The sequence below is a fragment of the Mustela lutreola genome, chromosome 5 (genome assembly GCF_030435805.1).
Source record: "Mustela lutreola isolate mMusLut2 chromosome 5, mMusLut2.pri, whole genome shotgun sequence".
Classification (NCBI taxonomy): domain Eukaryota; kingdom Metazoa; phylum Chordata; class Mammalia; order Carnivora; family Mustelidae; genus Mustela; species Mustela lutreola.
The window spans coordinates 139,530,440-139,549,092 of NC_081294.1; the positions used below are offsets into that span (position 1 = coordinate 139,530,440).

The 18,653-nt window shown below is 41.8% G+C and overlaps 1 protein-coding gene across 2 annotated transcripts in view; it reads right to left on the reverse strand.

Annotated features, from left to right (window-relative positions):
• SNX24 (sorting nexin 24) overlaps nucleotides 1–18,653 on the reverse strand; it is a 161,891-nt gene that overhangs the window by 42,437 nt on the left and 100,801 nt on the right. For both annotated transcript variants that reach the window (XM_059175744.1, XM_059175745.1), the window contains one exon: nucleotides 18,533–18,637. In XM_059175744.1, coding sequence (XP_059031727.1) covers nucleotides 18,533–18,637 — 105 coding nt within the window. The remainder of the gene's footprint in view (nucleotides 1–18,532; nucleotides 18,638–18,653) is intronic.

The window sequence follows — 18,653 nt, forward strand, 5'->3', positions numbered from 1 at the left end:
ATCACACACCATATAAAGCTATCACGGCTTTAATTATGTGCTATGTAGGGGCGCCTGGGAAGCTCAGTTGGTTAAGTGTCCGACTCTTGATCTCAGCTCAGGTTTTGATCTCAGGGTCATGAGTTCAAGACCCATGTTGGGCTCCAAGCTGGGTATGGAGCCTACTTAAAAAAAAAAAAAAAAAGTGCTATATAAAACATATCCAAAAGGAAAATTTAAAGTAATAGAAACACAAAATAAGATTTAAAACAAATTTTATTTTATTGTGCTTATCCATGATAGAATTTTTTTATATAAAATTATGAATAATGACACTTTAACAGGAGAGCAGCGTGACTGAGTAAGCTGTTTTTGTTTTTGTTTTTAAAGATTTTATTTATTTATTTGACAGACAGAGATCACAAGTAGGCAGAGAGGCAGGCAGAGAGAGAGAGAGGGAAGTAGGCTCCCTGCTGAGCAGAGAGCCCGATGCAGGACTCAATCCCAGGACCCTGAGATCATGACCTGAGCCGAAGGCAGCAGCTTAACCCACTGAGCAACCCAGGTGCCCCTGAGTAAGCTGTTTAAAGGTGGGACACAGTGACTGTTCTCCATGGTATTCAAGAGTGACTGAGAAGTTTATTTCACAAATATTCAGTGTCAAGAACTGCTTCTGTCAAAAACAGTTATCTCACAAACACAGGTAGACCCAGCAGCTGCACTTACGAAGTTATAACACCAAATTTTCCAATTCCGATCTCCAGTAACACAAAGACATTTTAATGAGGTTTGGCCATGAAATTCCCTTCTTGCCTGATGTCACACAGTTGTTCTTGGAGAACAAGTGGAAAATGTTGCATTTAGAAAAATCTGGACCCAAGACCCACTGAAACTCTTCTTGTGAAAGGTTTTTGAACAGGCTAGAAAATTCTGTTTCCAAGTTTTCAGGGAAGTAGAGAGTATTTTAGGTTACACACATTAATCCTGGCAACCAAATCCCATAATGACAGAAACTTTGTCAAACATCCACTTCCAGAATGTTCTCTCCTAAGCTCGTGTTCTCTCAAAAAGTCACTGACTTTCTCACTTGGGGTTCTCAGGGCTTTCAGCGGGCAGGGGGGAGGGGGTGGGCCAGGCCAAGAGCTATAGCCAGGCCAGCTGGGGGGAGTCTGGGTCGGGGGGGGTGGTGGGCACGGACACCAAGGCTGCCCCCTTCCTGCTGTTCTCTGTACATTTGGGCAAGCACCTTCCAGTTTTGTCTTCAGTCCATAGTTCCTTTGCAAGGCATCTTTTTAAGTGACTCGTACCTTCGGAGAGGTCTCAGTGGAAGAAGGTCATGCAACCCATTGGGTTTAGTGGGAATTAGCTAATACCACCTCATCAGGCACCTCGGAGTACGAGAGGCTATCGTGAACACACACACCAGGGCACCCATGGGAGGCTCCTGGTGCTGGACTCCAAGTTGTCTGACCCCTGGACTCGTGAAAGAGCAGGAAGTTGTATGAACAGCAATATTAATAAAGCCCACTTCACTTCCCTGCCATACAGAAAATAAAAAGAATTGCAAGTTTCACAACTGCTTTCCACATTCAAGTGGGGGTGACCATGCACACGTGGCCTTGGACACTTGCTGGGAAGAGGGCTGCACACATTGGCCCCTCAGGGATGAGACCCCTACACAGGCACTCTTCGAATTATCTCCCCTTGACCAGCAGGTTGTGAGAAAGGTTCAAACCGATTTACCTGATTGACTTGCTACTACTTGGTCAATGGAGGAAATCAGAGGCGCTTTACACACAGGCTTAGTGCATGTGAGCATATACAAAACGGTCCATATTTAGGCAGAACGACTTCAATAACCAGGTGGTGGGTATTAGAGAGGGCATGGATTGCATGGAGCACTGGGTGTGGTGCAAAAAACAATGAATACTGTTACGCTGAAAAGAAAAAAATAAAAAAAAGAATGACTTCAATACCAGAGGATGCTGTTCAGCTAGGTTGGTAGTAAAGACGTGGAAGGGATACATGCAAAGCACCATGTAGAGTATGTGGCCAAGGACAGGTCCTTCAAAGCTGTTTATTTTATGAATCGATGAGTAAGTGAGCGAATGGATAAAAGACCTCCACTAGAACTTCCTAGTGACAACAACCCACGTCGTCCTAAGGATGGTGCTATGTGTGTCTATTAGCTCATGTGGTCCTCTTGAACAACTCTACAAGGTCTGCCTTTTTAGGTGACCCATGACCAGAGAGGTTCAGTTGCATTCCTAGATGAGACAGGAGTGAGCGGCGATTTAGGACCTGAACCCACATCCCCCTGATGCCAGGCCTTGCTCTTGTATTCCAGCCCTCTCTTGTTGGCCATGTGCCCCAATCTGCACTGGCCTCTAAAGGCAAGGATCAACCACAGCCCAAGGGCCAAATGTGATGGGCTGCATGCTTTTCTAAATAAAGTTTTATTAGAACATAGGCCCTCTCCTTTGTTAAGTACCCTCTAGTAACATCTTATGGAGGCCTTTACACTACAATGACAGAGGTGGGTAGCTGTGAAAAAGACTGTATGGCCTGAATGACTTAAAATATTTACCAGCTGGTCTTTCAAAGAAGAATTATGCTGACTTCCGCCTAGTGTAGACCCTCTGGTGTTTACAACTCACTTCTTCCTGTCAGAGGGACAATATACATTTCTCTTTCAATGCATTCACTAAATTCAAGGGTCAGTTTAATGATTTAGAACGTATCAAAAGTCTTTCTCACATAATTTGAGATTTGGGAAAGTAAACGGTTTTTGACACTAAAAATAGTAAACAATATAACATTTCATCAATTTCCTTTTTTGATTGGCTAGAAGACGTGACACTGTTAACATATCCAAAATTGTCAAAAACCATTACTAACGCTGGTTCACATCCCCTGTTTTAAGGAATCCGGAACTAATTGCTCTCAATTAATCTCCTCCCCTCTTTGATTGCTTATTTATCAGACTGGGAAAGATAGATTTAATAGTGCTTGCTTGAAACAGGTTCCTTAATTAGAAACATCACAGCATTTAGCTCACTTTGTACTCCGGCAATTAAGAACAATTTGGAAAAGGGTTGTTGATTTTTTTCCCCCCACTATTGTCTCCCTGATTAGTTTTCCAAAGATCCAGAGAAAACAAATGACAATTCTAGCAAGCACTATTGGTCCAAATGAAACCCCAACAGCCAGATTACTTACTATGAGAAATGTGGGCCATCCTTATCCATTTTGTCCGTGTCTTACATTTATTTCCCTGTACCCTTGTCTCTTGTGTAGGTAAGTGGCAATACCTCTTAGAAAAGGCATCATTTTGCACCTACCTTTACACAATTATCTTTTCTCCAAATAAGCCAAATCAACAGAAGAAATTATTTTTCTTGATTAAGCACCCACATTTCTCTTGGGAGGAACCCAAACAAACAATTAATCTTTCCTTATTTGTTCTCCGAAGTCCTGCCTGCCTCCATGCGGATATCCAGGAACCTGTGGCAGCCAGTCGGCCGCAATTAGGCCTGAGCAGAAAATGAATGGACTCCGGGCTGAGGGCCTAATCTGCTGAGAGTCTGTGGGAGAGGGCAAGGTTAGACCAGGAAAATTCCCTTGTTGTCGGAACACTGTTCAAAATTACTACCTGACTTCAGCATAATTAACCAGGCCTGGGAATTTATATGAACTAAGTAATTGGAAAGAATTAGCAAGAGATATGGACATTAATCTTTACCAGTTACACAGTGTTTAATGAAATTAAGGGTCTCGCGCTCATTCTTCCCTTGCTTAGTCTGCACACTTTCTACCTCACCTGTAGAACAAGGAGAATATGCCATATGGAGAGCTACAACAACAAACCCCAAACACTCCAGTTTGAAAATTAAAGACAATTCAAAAATTTAAGAGCTGGCTCTTAAACAAATTATAATGCATCCATAGGATGGAATATTATGGAGCCTTTATTAAAATAGTTTTTTTATAAGAACCTTTATCCATTAGAAATACATACTGAAATATTTATAGATAAAAGACATCTGTGAGTTTTTTTCAAAATAATATGGGAAGGTGGGGTATGTTTGGGAATATATGTAAGACTGTCCCTGAATTGATAATTATTAAAGACAGATGATGAGTATCTGGAATTTTATTATATTATCCTATTTTTTATATGTTGAGAATTTTTGGCAATAAAAAAGTTAAGATATTTTTAAAAGCCTTGTCTTAGGGGAATACTTAACACAGTTACGGTAAATGCCTATGATATGGTTTTATGTTTCTGTTTTTCTCCTCACTGCAGATTTGTGACAGGTTTTTAAGAGAAGAACTTATCAAGCATTAGAGGTGACATACCAAATATATTAAAATATAGGATTACAAATACACACAGAAAAAAGGCAAAGGAAGCACATTCTGATTTTGAGATGTTTCTATCAGGGCTTCTCAGCCATGCCACTATGAACGTTCTGAACCAAACGACTATTTGTTGAGGGCTGTCCTTTGCACTGTAAGATTTCTAGCAGCATCCCTGACTCTACCCTCCAGAAGCTATGAGCACCCCATCCTCAAATTCTGAAAACCCAAATTATCTGTACATATCATCTAATGTCCTCTATGAAGAAAAACTGCCCCAGGTTCCTTAACAGTGGTCTGAGGAGAAGAACTACAGACAATTATTTCTATTTTATTTATTTATTTTTAAAGATTTTATTTATTTATTTGACAGACTGAGAGAGAGAGAGAGCGCACAAGCAGGGGAAGAAGGTGAGGGAGAGGGAGAAGCGAGCTGTTCACCAAGCAGGGAGCCTAATCCCAGGTCCCTGGGATCATGACCTGAGCAGAAGGCAGACACCCAGTCATCCCTATTTTTATTTTTATTCTTTACATTTTTCCAAGCTTTTGAATAGGCACACATATATAAATCAGAACAATAACAAAAATATTGACATAGTAAAAATATATTCATCTGCAAGGGGAGAACTCTTGATGTCTGTGAAGAAAAAGATGATTTATATCAGAAAATAAATTACTGTGGAACAGAGAGGTAGTGATCTTTCTTTGATTAAGGTGGAGTCCTCAAGCTAAAAGTGAACCTCACTAAAAAAGCCAGTTCTTTTAAAACTCAGGAGTCCATCACACACACATTTGATAAAATAAAAACCAGAAAAGTCTCAAAAATAATGTGAGCTTTCCCAAAACCTTCTGCGAATGAAAAACTGTAGTACCAAAGAGGGATTCAAGCCCACTGCAGCCATCTTAAAAGAACTAATACTCACAGAAACAGAATGCTAGCTCAGGGTGTTATGATTATTATTTTTTTTTATCAGAAAAAAAGCATCCGCATTTTCGTGGAAGTTTGAATGTGAAGAAAAAGCAGTATATGGCTTTGTGTCCATACACAGGAAATGACATCAGTGACTATGCTTTGAGCTGGCTTTCCAGAAACGAGTCCAAGTCTGTGTGATAATACCTCCACATCTCCCCTGCCCCCTTTCTAGAAAAAACATGCAGCCGTGAACCTGCCAAGAAGCCCAGACATCACTACTGAGGACTGAGCTGCAAACTCTAGGTTAGGGCACTAAACCCAACTTTAAGACCATTGAGAGGTTGGATTTTTAAAAATATTTAATAAGTTTTAATTATATCATCTTTGTATTGTATTATATTTAATAATAGTCAATAAAATATTTAATCAAAATTTGATAATTCATAGTTTTAAACTTCCCAAAGTTTTAAGTTTTAAGCCTGATCAAGCTTTGGGTCCCCAGTACACTGGAGTGCTTTATTTCCAATCCATTCCCTTCTACACAGATTCCTCTCCATGGACGTTTCTTGAGGTTCCAAGAGCTTCTCAAGTTGCCATTACTGACCTTAAGTCCACTGACCTATATTACCTCTAAAGCTCATTATCCATAGCTCACTAAGAGCGTGAAAAATCACACTTCTCTGCAGGCTTACCCACCCAAAGGAATTAAGAATGTCTTATTTCAAATAAATAAAAATTTTTAAACATTTAATTAACTTTATTAAAAATAAAATATTTATTAAAAATTAATAAAAATTTTAAAATAACGGTTTAATTTATTCCATCAAATGTAAAGGGTACTGCTTTCTTTAAAGAATTAATATATACAAAAATTTAAAAATTTTCTCTGTACTAAGAATTATTTTAAATGGAGTCCATGTCATGTTGAGATCAGGGGAAGCAAGCAAATCACGGAGAAAAATAAAACACAATTGAGAATAAGTACCAGAACTCTCTATAATTAAAATGCAAATCTTTAAATCATATGAGAAGAAATAGCATATACTGTGCTAAGTATTTACAGCTTTCACAGTTTCTTCAGCTTAACACAAAAAAAGTCTTAAAGAACTATCACAAAGCCCAAGAATCTATAGGTCACTGTACACAAAAACGAAATTTAGGAAATAGACTTGCGAAGTTTTTTCTTCTCCCCGTTTTGTCTTTTATTTCACCAATTATGATGACGAACCTGTCTGCCACATTCTGGTTAGGGTTTTCCTGTACGAGCAACCAACCGCTGAAACAGGGTTCCAGGATTTCTAAGCAGGCACCACAGAAACGTATGCGCAAGACAATCTAAAAGCACTCTCTAGCAATGATGGATTTCAGTTATTAACAGATCAAAAGGAGATGGATGGTGGTTTGCTTTTCTTAATCTACATCATCATCTAGATCTATTTAAAGATATGTGGCGCACTAACAAACTTGGTTAAGGTTTCAATAAAATCAGTAAAAATAATCTGCCCCCGTTACATTGAGTCGGTATCGATCAATAAAATCACTTGTACAGGGAAAGTACTGTTAAGTACTGACAATTCCAGCCATTAATATTATTTAACACACCGCTCACAATCTTTAACGAGAACAAAGAACAGTGTGTCTCATGTTATAAGCAGGACTTTCATAGATACTGTTACTTCTATAGGCTTTTCCGGCAATTTTGCCAAGTTCCAACTGTACATCCCTCTTCACGAGTGCACCCCCCACACACCTCCAAGACGTAAGATCTTGTTCTTCACTTCAGTTGCATTTTAAAGGAACGCCTTCGTAAGAACCCAAACTGCCATTATACCACTTCTTCATTTGTGAATGAAACTCAAAGCTCTAAGGACCTAAGCTCTAGGATGTGGGGTAGTCGTGGGCACAGCATAGGGCTTCTGTGCGACACTCTAACATCACACACCTTCATTAAAACATTACCCTGTTGTCACGGGTAGATGAAAACAGAAATTTTCAATTACTCCTCAGCGCTGGATGGCTAGGAAGAGATACATGTGAATAACTTAAAAGCACCAAAGTGGGGGAGCCTGGGTGGCTTAGTTGGTTCAGTGTCTGCCTTCGGCTCAGGTCATGATTCCAGAGTCCCAGGATCGAGCCCTCTGTCAGGTATCTGGGATCAAGCCCCTGCTTGGTGGGGAGTGGTGGGGAATCTCCTTCTCCCTCTCTCTCTGTTCCTCTCCCTGCTCATGTTTTCTCTCACTCACTCTCTCCCCCTCTCAAATAGATAAAATCTTTAAAAAAAAAAAAGGGGGAAGAAAAAAAAGCGCCCAAGTGAGAGGTGGGGAATAAGAAAGGATGAAAATATTTTACAGAAGTTGGGACATCTGGGTGGCTCAGTTGGTTAAGCTGCTGTTGGCTCAGGTCCTAATTCCAGGGTCCTGAGACCGAGTCCCGCACTGTGCTCCTTGCTCAGTGGGAAGCCTCCTTCTCTCTCTGCCTCTGTCTGCCACTCTGCCAGCGTGTGCGCACGCGCGCTCTCTCTCTCTGACAAATAAATAAATAAAATCTTAAAAAAAAAAAAAAGAAAATATTTTACAGAAGACAATTTTCATCTTTGTAAATATTGATGATTATATAAATGAGAATAATGACGAGAAAACCGCTTTACGAAGTAAAACTGACTTAATGATAATGCTCAGATCTTGAACAGAAACCTGTTCTAAACTTCACCTTTCCCGTTCTGACCACTCACAATCCCAGTAGGTTACGATTTGTAGTGCTCTGCAATTTTGCTGAGATAAAGCAAGAGGGAGCCCCTCTCTGGTAAGTGAAATTTTGAAAACAAGAGACTTGAATCTCAGTTCAGTTTCACTTACTCTGTTGCTCTCAGCTCAATTCTGCCTATCCTACACTTCTCACAGAGTGACTGAAACATTATAACACACTTGAGCTTTCTCACTATGTTGCCAAAATACTCAACATCTTTCAGTGTCTAGAACATCATTTTTTTTCTAAAATTTTATTTATTTGAAAGAAGAGAGCATAACCAGGGGGAAAGACAAAGGGAGACAAATAAGCAGGCTCCCTGCTGAGCAGGGACCCCCCTCCCAATCCCCCCCCACACCCCACGTCATGTGGGACTCAATCCCAAGGCCCTTGGGATCATGACCTGAACCGAAGGCAGACGCTTACCTGATTGAGACACCCAGGTGTCCTGGAAACATTATCTTTGAAGTTACTGGCAAAGTTTTCAATGAGCACAGTTAAATATTCAAATTTTAATTTTTATACTCAAAATAGGAAAGAAAAAAAATTGACAGAGGAAAGTGTTTTCCAGTTGTTAGGAGACTCAGACAATGACAACAGAGACAGGAATACTCGAGAGCACCACAGTCCATAAGTAGTACACTATAAACTACATATATACCTTATAATAATTTTAAATATATATTTAATATTTAAATTTTCTAGTAGTCACAAGAAAAAAGTAAAATGAAACAAGTAAATATATTTTGTTTCACCCAATAAATACAAAATATTATTTTAAATATGACTTTAAAATATGACTTCAAAAATAAAAACTATTGGGATATCTTACATTCTTTTTTGTACTAAGTTTTTGGAATCTGTGTTTATTGTGTAGAACATCTTGATTCAGACCAACTACATTTCAAATGTGCAAATGTTCTTTAGCCACATGTGACTAGTTTTTTCCATGATATATAGCAAAATTCCTTTCATAGGTAAAATCACAGATCGTGAGATTTCAGATGCGATCTCAGACGAATTTTCTCATACTTAGGGATCAATGATGAAAAAGGAAATCCAGTATTCTCTTGGAGCTGTTCATTCAAAAGGAAGAACCTTACCATACATTATTTTGCATCAAGAACCTGGACCATTTCATTTTGCTAAAAGGATGTGGAACACTATTTTTTTCCACTTTTTGTGGTGTTTGTGTACCAAGATTTATTTAACAAATGCTTTTTTTATTTGACAAAAGCATATACAAAGGTAGATAGAAGGAAACACTAGTGAAGAGATTTTAAAAAACAGTTTAGTCATTTTAGTTGTGACTGTAAAACGAAAAAGGAAAGTATTTTGCAAAAATGCAGCAAAGATATGTCTCTTCAACAAATCTACTAACCACCAAGGTTTCCAAAGATATGGATTTCAACAATCATGACTAAGAAAAAGAACCAGAAGAAATGATAAACTGGAACATATTTTATAAACACACACACACACATAATCTGTATATATAAATTAGAGATATATGTGAAATCTGAAGATTTTACAGTGCTTACAAGATGATTTATGTTTCAGGTTCATGTGTAACAATTCATGACCCATTCATCAGTTAAGTATACTGTTTGAAGGATGTTGCTGCCCATTTAAAAAAGAGGAAACTAAGACTTTGAGTTTGCCATGTTGAAATTCCAATCAAAATTCTAGTGACGTTGTCTTCCACTTTTCTCATTTGAATTTCCATAAATTATTCATTAAAAAATCTTAAAATTATAAAAACACTAAAAATGGACCACTGGATTCAAATAACAAATGGTGATTACCATTTTTCTCATGAAAAATTGAGAGTTAATGTGCTCAAAAAGATTAGACTGACCCCTACACAAACATCCAGCAGATTTGGCAGGCGGGGGTGGGGGGCGGATAAAGCAAAGAGAATTTCTCAAGCAAAAAAGCACAATATTAAAACTTAAAAGTTGGGGCACCTGGGTGGCTCAGTGGGTTAAGCCTCTGCTTTCAGCTCAGGTCATGATCTCAGGGTCCTGGGATCAAGTTCCGCATTGGGCTCCCAGTCAGCAAGGAGCCTGCTTCCCCCCTCTCTCACCCTGCCTCTCTGCCTACTTATGATATCTCTCTCTGTCAAATAAATACATATTTATTTATTTATTTATTTATCTTTTAAAAAAAAATTATTTATTTATTTATTTGACAGGCAGAGATCACAAGTAGGCAGAGAGGCGGGCAGAGAGAGAGGAGGAAGCGGACTCCCCGCTGAGCAGAGAACCTGATGCGGGGCTCGATCCCAGGACCCTGGGATCATGACCTGAACCAAAGGCAGAGGCTTTAACCTACTGAGCCACTCAGGCACCCCTATAGGAAAAAAAAAAAAAAACCCTTAAAAGTCAAAGAATAGACTTCTAGTTCTATTATCATGGAAGAGATACACCTTTCACACTTCTTCCTACCAAATATAACTCACGCATTATACTGGATGTTATATCTAAGGTTGAGGGAAGAAATGAAATCTGCAGCACCTAATGAATGACACAGTGGTGAGTTTTTCTCTTTCCTGGGTTTTCCTTTTGCCTCATGTATCTTGACTTGGAGCAGAAAAAGCCAGAAGCCAGTCAATACCAAGAGAGGCAGACAGGTCAAGCCTCGATAAGAGCCCATTTCCTCTAGCGAAAAGCCTGGAAAAGAGACAGCCTACCTAGCAAGGCAGAAAACCTTAAGACACTGACCACTCTACTCAACACAAGCAACACAGAAAAGACTGTTGGTCCACTGCCACTCAAGCCGGGGGGTGCTGGGATGGTTTAGTCGGAAGCTGAAGCCCAGTGGGAAGCCCAGCTTTCCACCCTCATAAAGCTGCAACAAGGCGCTCAATCCTAGGGTGGTATCGGAGATGTCAAGTAGGGAGCCAAGAAGCCAAGACTCTCATCCCCTGCCCAATCTGGTAATGTGCTCTATCCAAGGGTCAGTGAATATACAGTGGGGAGCCAGAACTCCCGTCCTCTTAGCAGTCATGAAGGACACCCTGCCCAGCCCAGAAGTCAACGACGGCCAAATGGGGAATCTGGTCTTTACCTAGCCAAAAGAAGCCAGAGTCCTCCAGATCCCACCTTCTCTGGACTGAGCAGTGTCATTAGAAAAGCAACTAACCCAGGAGTTTTTAATATGTTTTTTTAAGATTTTATTTTTGTGTCAGAGAGAGAGGGAAAGAGAACACAAGAAGGGGGAGGAGCAGAGGAAGAGGGAGAAGCAGGCTCCCTGACGAGTAGGGAAGCCCAGTGTGGGACTCGATTCCAGGTTGCTGAGATCGTAACCTGAGCCAAAGACAGATGCTTAACCAACTGAGCCACCCAGGAGCCCCAAGACAGGAGGTTTAAAGAAGAGCCGGAGTTCGTAACATAATGCAAAAATGTCCAGGAATCAAGGGAAGCCATTCATCATATCAAAACCAGGAAGATCTCAAACTGAATGAAAAAGACAATCAATAGATGCCAACACTGAGAAGACAAAGATGTTAGAACTATCTGATAGTGACTGTAGAGAAGCTTTGGTAACAATGTTTCAGTGTGTAATTATGAACACGTCTGAAACAAAAGAAACAATATGAAAACTCAACAAAGAAACATAAAGGGGAGCACCTGGGTGGCTCAGTTATTAAGCGTCTGCCTTCGGCTCAGGCCATGGTCCCAGGGGCCTGGGGTCAAGCCCCGTGTCGGGCTCCCTCCTCAACTGGCAGTCGGCTTCTCGCCCTCCCTCTGCCCCGCCCACTGCTTGTGCATGCTCTGTTAAATAAATAAGTAAAATCTTAAAAAAAAAAAAAGAAATATAAAGGGTCAGCAAAGAAATAAAAGCTATAAAAAAGAATTGGTGGGAATTTTAGAACTGAAAAATACAGTGACCAAAATAAAAAGCCCCGTGGACCAGGTTCAATAGCAGGATGGAAGGAGCGGAGGAAAAAGACAGCAAATGGAAAGACAGAAAAAACATCAGTGACCTTATCTGACCAATGGAGAGAAAAAGTCTGAAACAAAACCACAGAGAAGACCCAGGTCTCTGTGGGACCTGAGCAAAAAGCCACGTATTCCTATTATCACAGTCGTGGAGGGAGAGGAGAGAGCAGGAAGGGGAAAGAAAGAAGAGAACTCCAAACAAGAAAAACCCAAAGCAATATGCACGGAAACACACCATAATTAAGCTTCCAATGACAAAGACAAAATCTTGAAAACAAACATCTTTAAACAGCATCTTACATAGAGAGGGGAAACAATAATATGGCCGGGGAATTTTTTTTTTTTTTTTTTTTTTTTTTTTAAGAAGGCACAGAAACCAGAAGGGAGCAGCACAATAGTTTCCAAGTGCTAAAGGGAAAAAAAAAAAAAGGCTGTCAGCCTAGCATCCCGTATCTAGACTGATCAGACTTGAAACATCCCAAGGTCCTTGTCATGTTCAGGAGGAGACTAAAGAAAACAGGTAACTTGAACAAGAACAGATACAAACTAACAGAGGAGAGAAAATGGAAAGAGAAAAAGGTGGGGTTGGGGGGTGGGGAATCTGCCACCAATCCAATAGCAGGCAAGAAAAGCAAAAACTCAGGAAGAGAGGGGCCAAGAGAAAGCAGGGATGGTTGCCCTTTGCTCTATCATAGGAGCAATCACAGAAATGGAAGTGGGACATTTTAACACACCTTTCTTCTTAGAGATCAGCAAGCCAAGTCTGATTGATTAGCGTGCTTAGCAAACTTCATATAGCTCACTTATATAGAACTTCTAGCTCATTGCCTCAAGAATTAGAAAGGACATACTGTCAAGCCCATAGCGTCAATTTTAATAAATGCTCTGTGTACTACTGGCCCAGTTTAAAAAAACAAAAAACAAAAAAAAAACAAAAACAAAAACCACCAAAACTCTGGTCCACAGCAGACTCCTGGCTCAACAGAACAGTATACCGTCTTGCATGATTTTAAAAACACATGAGGGGCAGGCTAGCTAGGTAGTCAGGTCTTCTGAAGACTGCAGTCTGCATGAACTAGATAACACGCCCCACACCAGCTGGGCAAATGTCTTCTTCCAGTGAATTTTAAGGCTTTTATTTTATTTTTTTTTTAGCTTAGATCATCCTCAATCACGATTTCTACGAGCCACTTCACTCTACCTCCCAACACTTCCTGTATATATATATATTTAAAGACTTTATTTATTTGAGAGAGCGAGCATGAGTGGGGGAGGAGGGGGGGGGAGGGAGAAGCAGAATTCCCGCTGAGCAGGGCGCCCCGACAGGGGCGATGCCAGGACTTGAGCTGAAGTCAGACGCTTAACTGACTGAACCACCCAGCTGCCCCTCCCTGTGTATTTAACTGTGGTTCCCTCCTTAGGAAAAAGAGGAAAACATAAGCCTCTGCTGTTCTCAAGGAAGTGACCTACGACGTGGGTCCCTTTCTCAGAAACATAAATCTCTCAGTATTGCAACAGATGCAACACGGTCTGAATGCAAACTTCCCACAGACCATGGCTGTCTAAAAACCAAGCCAGCTAGCAATTTCACGTTGCTACGGAAGAACAGAGAAGGATCCGCCTAGGAAGCCAGCCTCGGAGAAGGAAATGGAACCACCAATGAACCTCAACCTCGCCCACACTTTGTTTTCCTTTTCTGGAAGAGTATGGATGGATCTTCATCTCCGACATACTGATATTTTGCCAATGTGTCCAAGCTTTGGTGGGTTTCCATCATTCCTGATGCTCTGCACCTTGTCTCCGTTAAAAGCTCCCAGCCCCCAAGCTTGGGGAAATGGTCAACGATTTTTCTTTGATTATCACCTCCTCTACTTGGGTAGTTTCCCCTCTTCTTTCTTTCTAGGACTCCAGGATGTTAGACCTGGATAGATCCGCAGCGTCTTTTCTTTTGATGGAGAGATTTTGTAGCTGTACTTTTGGGAATGGCTTCCCACATGGAGGGCAGCTATGTAATAGTGCCAGTGGGAGCACACAACAAATCCCAAGAACTCCTCTGGGTCCCCGCCTGCTCGACTTATAATTTCCTAGTGTCATCCTTTGGATGGAAGGCTTTGGGGCAGCTGTCTAGATTTATTAAACCAATTCTGCGGACATGTTTTGTGTTGTGAATTATCTCTATGCTGACAAGCCAGTGGTTCAGTTCATCTCGGTCTTTTTTGTTCTTCAAAGGCCTGGTGATCCCCGGTTGTCAGATCTCCCTGAAGAAAGCAGTGGGGGGCGGGGCGTGTGTGGGTTTTCCTCTGTGGCTCTGTCGGACCTCCTTCCACGTGGAACAACAGTGTGGGTGGAGCGTGCAACGTGGTCAGCTGTCCTCCCAGCTCCGTTGGCAGAGACAGGGTTGTGAACTGGGGGCCCTACTATCTATACGAGAAGCCTTAGCTTTCCATGGTCATTCTACTTAATATCTCGGTGTATTGTTTTGTTTTGCACAGAAAAGTCTTTGAAAATATTTTTTGTTCAGTCACCAATATCAAGCTGCCTATATTCTATAGAGAACAAGTGACCGGGCCACCTGTCCCATGTGTACACTCTGAATGGCCCCACTGATTCTCAGTTGCACCTGCCAATTCTGAATCTAGAAATTCTCCAGCAAAGCCACGGGCAGGTAGCCTCCTGCCTCTACCACAGGCTCTCAGGGCTGCTGCTTTCTGCTCTCTGCTGTATCCATTCACGCACCAGCAGAACATTCCATCTTCTGGAAAGTTGTTAAAGATTTTTTGTCCTATGCTGATCCATTTCCCCCCTGCCTATCCATGCATGGACCTGTGGAGGTTCTTCCTTGTGGAGTTTTTGTACTTTTATTTCAGAGGGGGTCTCAAGAAAAATGGGAAGTCATCTCAAAGCAGGATGTATTCTGGGATGGCTCGGCTGGTTAGGAATCAGCTTCACGTCATGATCCCAGAGGTCTCAGGATTGAGCCCCACAATGGGCTCCTTGTTTGGCAGGAAGCTTGCTTCTCTCTCTCCCTCTGCCTGCCACTCCCCCTGCTTGTGCTCTCTCTCTCTCTATCAAATAAATAAAATCCTAAAAAAAAACAAAAAACAAAAAACAAGCAGGATGTATTCTATAAACCATGCCCAAGGGCCAAATCACTTTGGAACCACCCGCCCCCATATAATATATTCTTCTTAAGATGTGGATTTCTCTGCAGATGACTTAACAGGGAAAACAGATGTATGCTGACAGTTTTCACAGGATTCTACATATGCAAGTTACAGATTTAAAAAATACCAATCAAAATAAAAACAAAACAAAACAGAAACAAAAAATAAAAAACATCACCAATCTATCAAAGGAGTCGAGGGGCAGTTAATTAAATTGTGACCGTTTATGATTATACGGCCTTTTCTTTTATGATTATTCATAAATATATCCTTACGTGAAACTATGTCAAGGCTGAGACATTAGGAAATCCACAATGCAGAATGAAAAGAGCCTCGAGGGACTTAGGAAACTAAAATTTCAGTCCAGCCTTTAACTGATGAACTCCAGGGAGCGAGGCATGTTTCGTAACCACACCAGAGCTCAGTTTTTCCATCGCTAAAATAGAAGATCAGTGTGGGCAACCTTAGGGAATGCTGTCCCACTCCCCCGTGGTCCTGAAGGTACTAGCCGATCTTTGGACAAGGGGCACAGTTGTTTTCTGTGGCCCTCTCAAGTGCTAGTCTGCCTGTTCTACCATTGGGAAACTGAGGCCAGAAGGATAATCCTTCTGCCCCTGAGCATAAGGGGCAAGAGGCAGACTGGACTCGAAAACATTCTTTTTCTTTTTTTTTTTTTTAAATAAGATTTTATTTATTTATTTGACAGACAGAGATCACAAGTAGGCAGAGAAGCAGGCAGAGAGAGAGGGGGAAGCAGGCTCCCTGCTGAGCAGAGAGCCCGATGCGGGGCTCCATCCTAGGACCCTGGGATCATGACCTGAGCCGAAGGCAGAGGCTTTAACCCACTGAGCCACCCAGGCGCCCCATGGAACAGAAAACATTCTAACGTCACCGGGAGCTTTAGGTGCTACGGCAGTGGGGTGTGAACACCTTCTCAGTTTTACAGGCCAGAACAGGGCCATCCTGTCCAGCGCACGCCGAGACTGTCTTACTCCTACAGAGACTTGAACATCAAAAGGTATCCCAAACTGACATGCGACCCAGGGTTTTCATCTCATTTGACATTGATAAAGCATTCCCACTCATCTTTGCAACAACTTCCATCCAACGCCCACTGCCCGCAAACGGAATCAGGAAGAGAAGGGAGACGAGAGAGCTCCTTAGACCTCCTCGGGGACCCGAGCGACAAGAAAATGAATATTAAATGCACGACAAGAAGCAAGCCCTCTCCGTCCCCAACCACATCTTTCAAGCCCTATTTCTGAGAATAGAAAATTCTAAGCTCAATTTGAGAGTCATTGTAAACTCCTCTCTGTGCCAGATGATTTTATCTGCATATTTACATTCAAAGTACAAACTTAAACTGTTTACACTGAGGGGTAATGGAAGTCATGTGTCAAATTCAGCGGGACGAAAAAGAGGAGCACGCTTCACAGCGAAAGCCTGAAGATATACAATATCTGTGGAAAATGTGGCCTATAAGCATGCATTGTTTACCTATTTCATTTAATTACAGAGAACATGAATTCTTACCCTTTGCATACAACATCTAAAGTCTCGTGGTTTTTTGGGTTTGGTTTTGCCCGACAGTGTTGCCAGGATCTCTGGAAGTCTCACAGCCCCGTATACACAGCCTCAAAAATGCCGCCACACACGGTCCTGTCATCTGTGGCCCTGTCTCCTTTCATCTCCCGCTTCCAGAGAGACACATGGAAGGGTCTATCCACAGCGCCCCAAAGCAGCACAAGAACAGTACAGACAACCCTTCTCAGATGCTCGCCAGGCCTTCAGCGCGTCAGCTTTCCTTGCTGAACGCTGTCAAGACAGGAAGACTAGACAAGGCCACCAAGAGACTCCTGGCATCTTTGTACTGGGAGAGAGTCATCTGAATTTACCACCGAGTACAAGCCTGCGGGGCCAGCTTCTCCACAACTTCTAACAGAGAGCGATTCAGGCACAACCGCCCAGAAGGTCTGTCACGCGCACCATGTGCTGGCTTCCCAGAGCCAACAGTGACCGGTCTACACAGCATCTATTCTGGCGTGAAAGTTTAAAGGGGTCGCGCGGTATTATTCGTGGAAAGCACAGTATGAGCTGCTGTTTCTGCGACATCACATGTCTCAGAGGGAGAGATCATCATGGCTAAGCCGTAATCCTTGGGTGAGGTCCAGCTCTTCTCTTCCTCATCCCCTCGGCCACACTCACTGGGTCCCACACATCTCTCTCAGGGGATCAGTGTCGTGGCTGAGCACCTGGCCTGAGCCGTCCCAGCACCTGCCCTCTGTGGTGCTCTGCGGATCAACTAGGACATAGAATATTCATACTAAGCCTCTGCCCTTTGTATTTTATTTTTTTTTAAGATTTTTTTTTTCATTTATTCATTTGACAGAGATCACAGGAAGGCAGAGAGGCAGGCCGAGAGAGAGGAAAGGAAGCAGTCTCCCTGCTGAGCAGAGAGCCCAATGCGGGGCTCGATCCGAGGACCCTGGGATCATGACCCGAGCTGAAGGCAGAGGCTTTAATCCACTGAGCCACCCAGGTGCCCCTGCCCTCTGTATTTTAAAGCCGAGAAACGAACAGGGGTGCCTGGGTGGCTCCATCAGTTAACACTCTCCCTTCGGCTCAGGTCATGATCCCAGGGTCCTGGAATCGAGTCCCGCATCAGGCTCCCTGCTCAGCGGGGAGCCTGCTTCTCCCTCTGCTTGCCACTGCCCCTGCCTGTGTTCCCCTTGTGCTTGCTCTTTCTCTCTTTCCATCAAATAAAGAAATAAAATCTTAAAAAAAAAAAAAAAAAGCAAAACAGTGAAGATGACATTGTTCTAACCTTCCTTTTGCTTTTCCTTTTTACTCCAGACAAGTTGTTGTCTTATCCTCCAACTTCCATAGTTCTGCTTGCTCCTCTCAGTGGCAGAAAAGAGCACGTGAACACATTCTTTTAAAAGCACACATTCTAATTTTCAAGGTTGGTCCTTCATCAGAGGCAATTTTTATACTTCAATTCTCAACATGATTCCACAGATGGACTAGCCAGACCCAATGAAAATTCAGTTTCTCTATGTCCCCAGCAACCCAAACCCCATAGCTCGGCAAATGCTAGGAGAAAGCAACAATTCTTGGAGAGAAAACAAAACAAAACCCCAAAGACACAGTAATGTGTAGAGTTGAACTGAAAAAATGGACAGACCCTCTCTCCATTGGTTTTTACAGTGACACGCACTTTTCACTTCCTCCATTCACATTATTACAATTAGAAGCTGATTAAAGCTAAAAGAACCAACAACATATTTATAATTTTAAGCCTTTCTTATTTTAATCGAGAATGTTTGACTGCTTGATGTACTTAGCATCTCACCATAAGTTGTGAGAATATTGAGATACAAGTTTATTTAAGCTACATTGTATTAACTGAAGATCTAAACACGTCTTACCTGTAAGTATGTTTCCAAACCTTGTCGCCGTTGTTCCAATACCTTTGGGACCCAGTTCCTAACATGTTTAGAAGGGATTTCTGGAGTTTTTATACATTTCTTCAGCTATAAAGACAGAAAC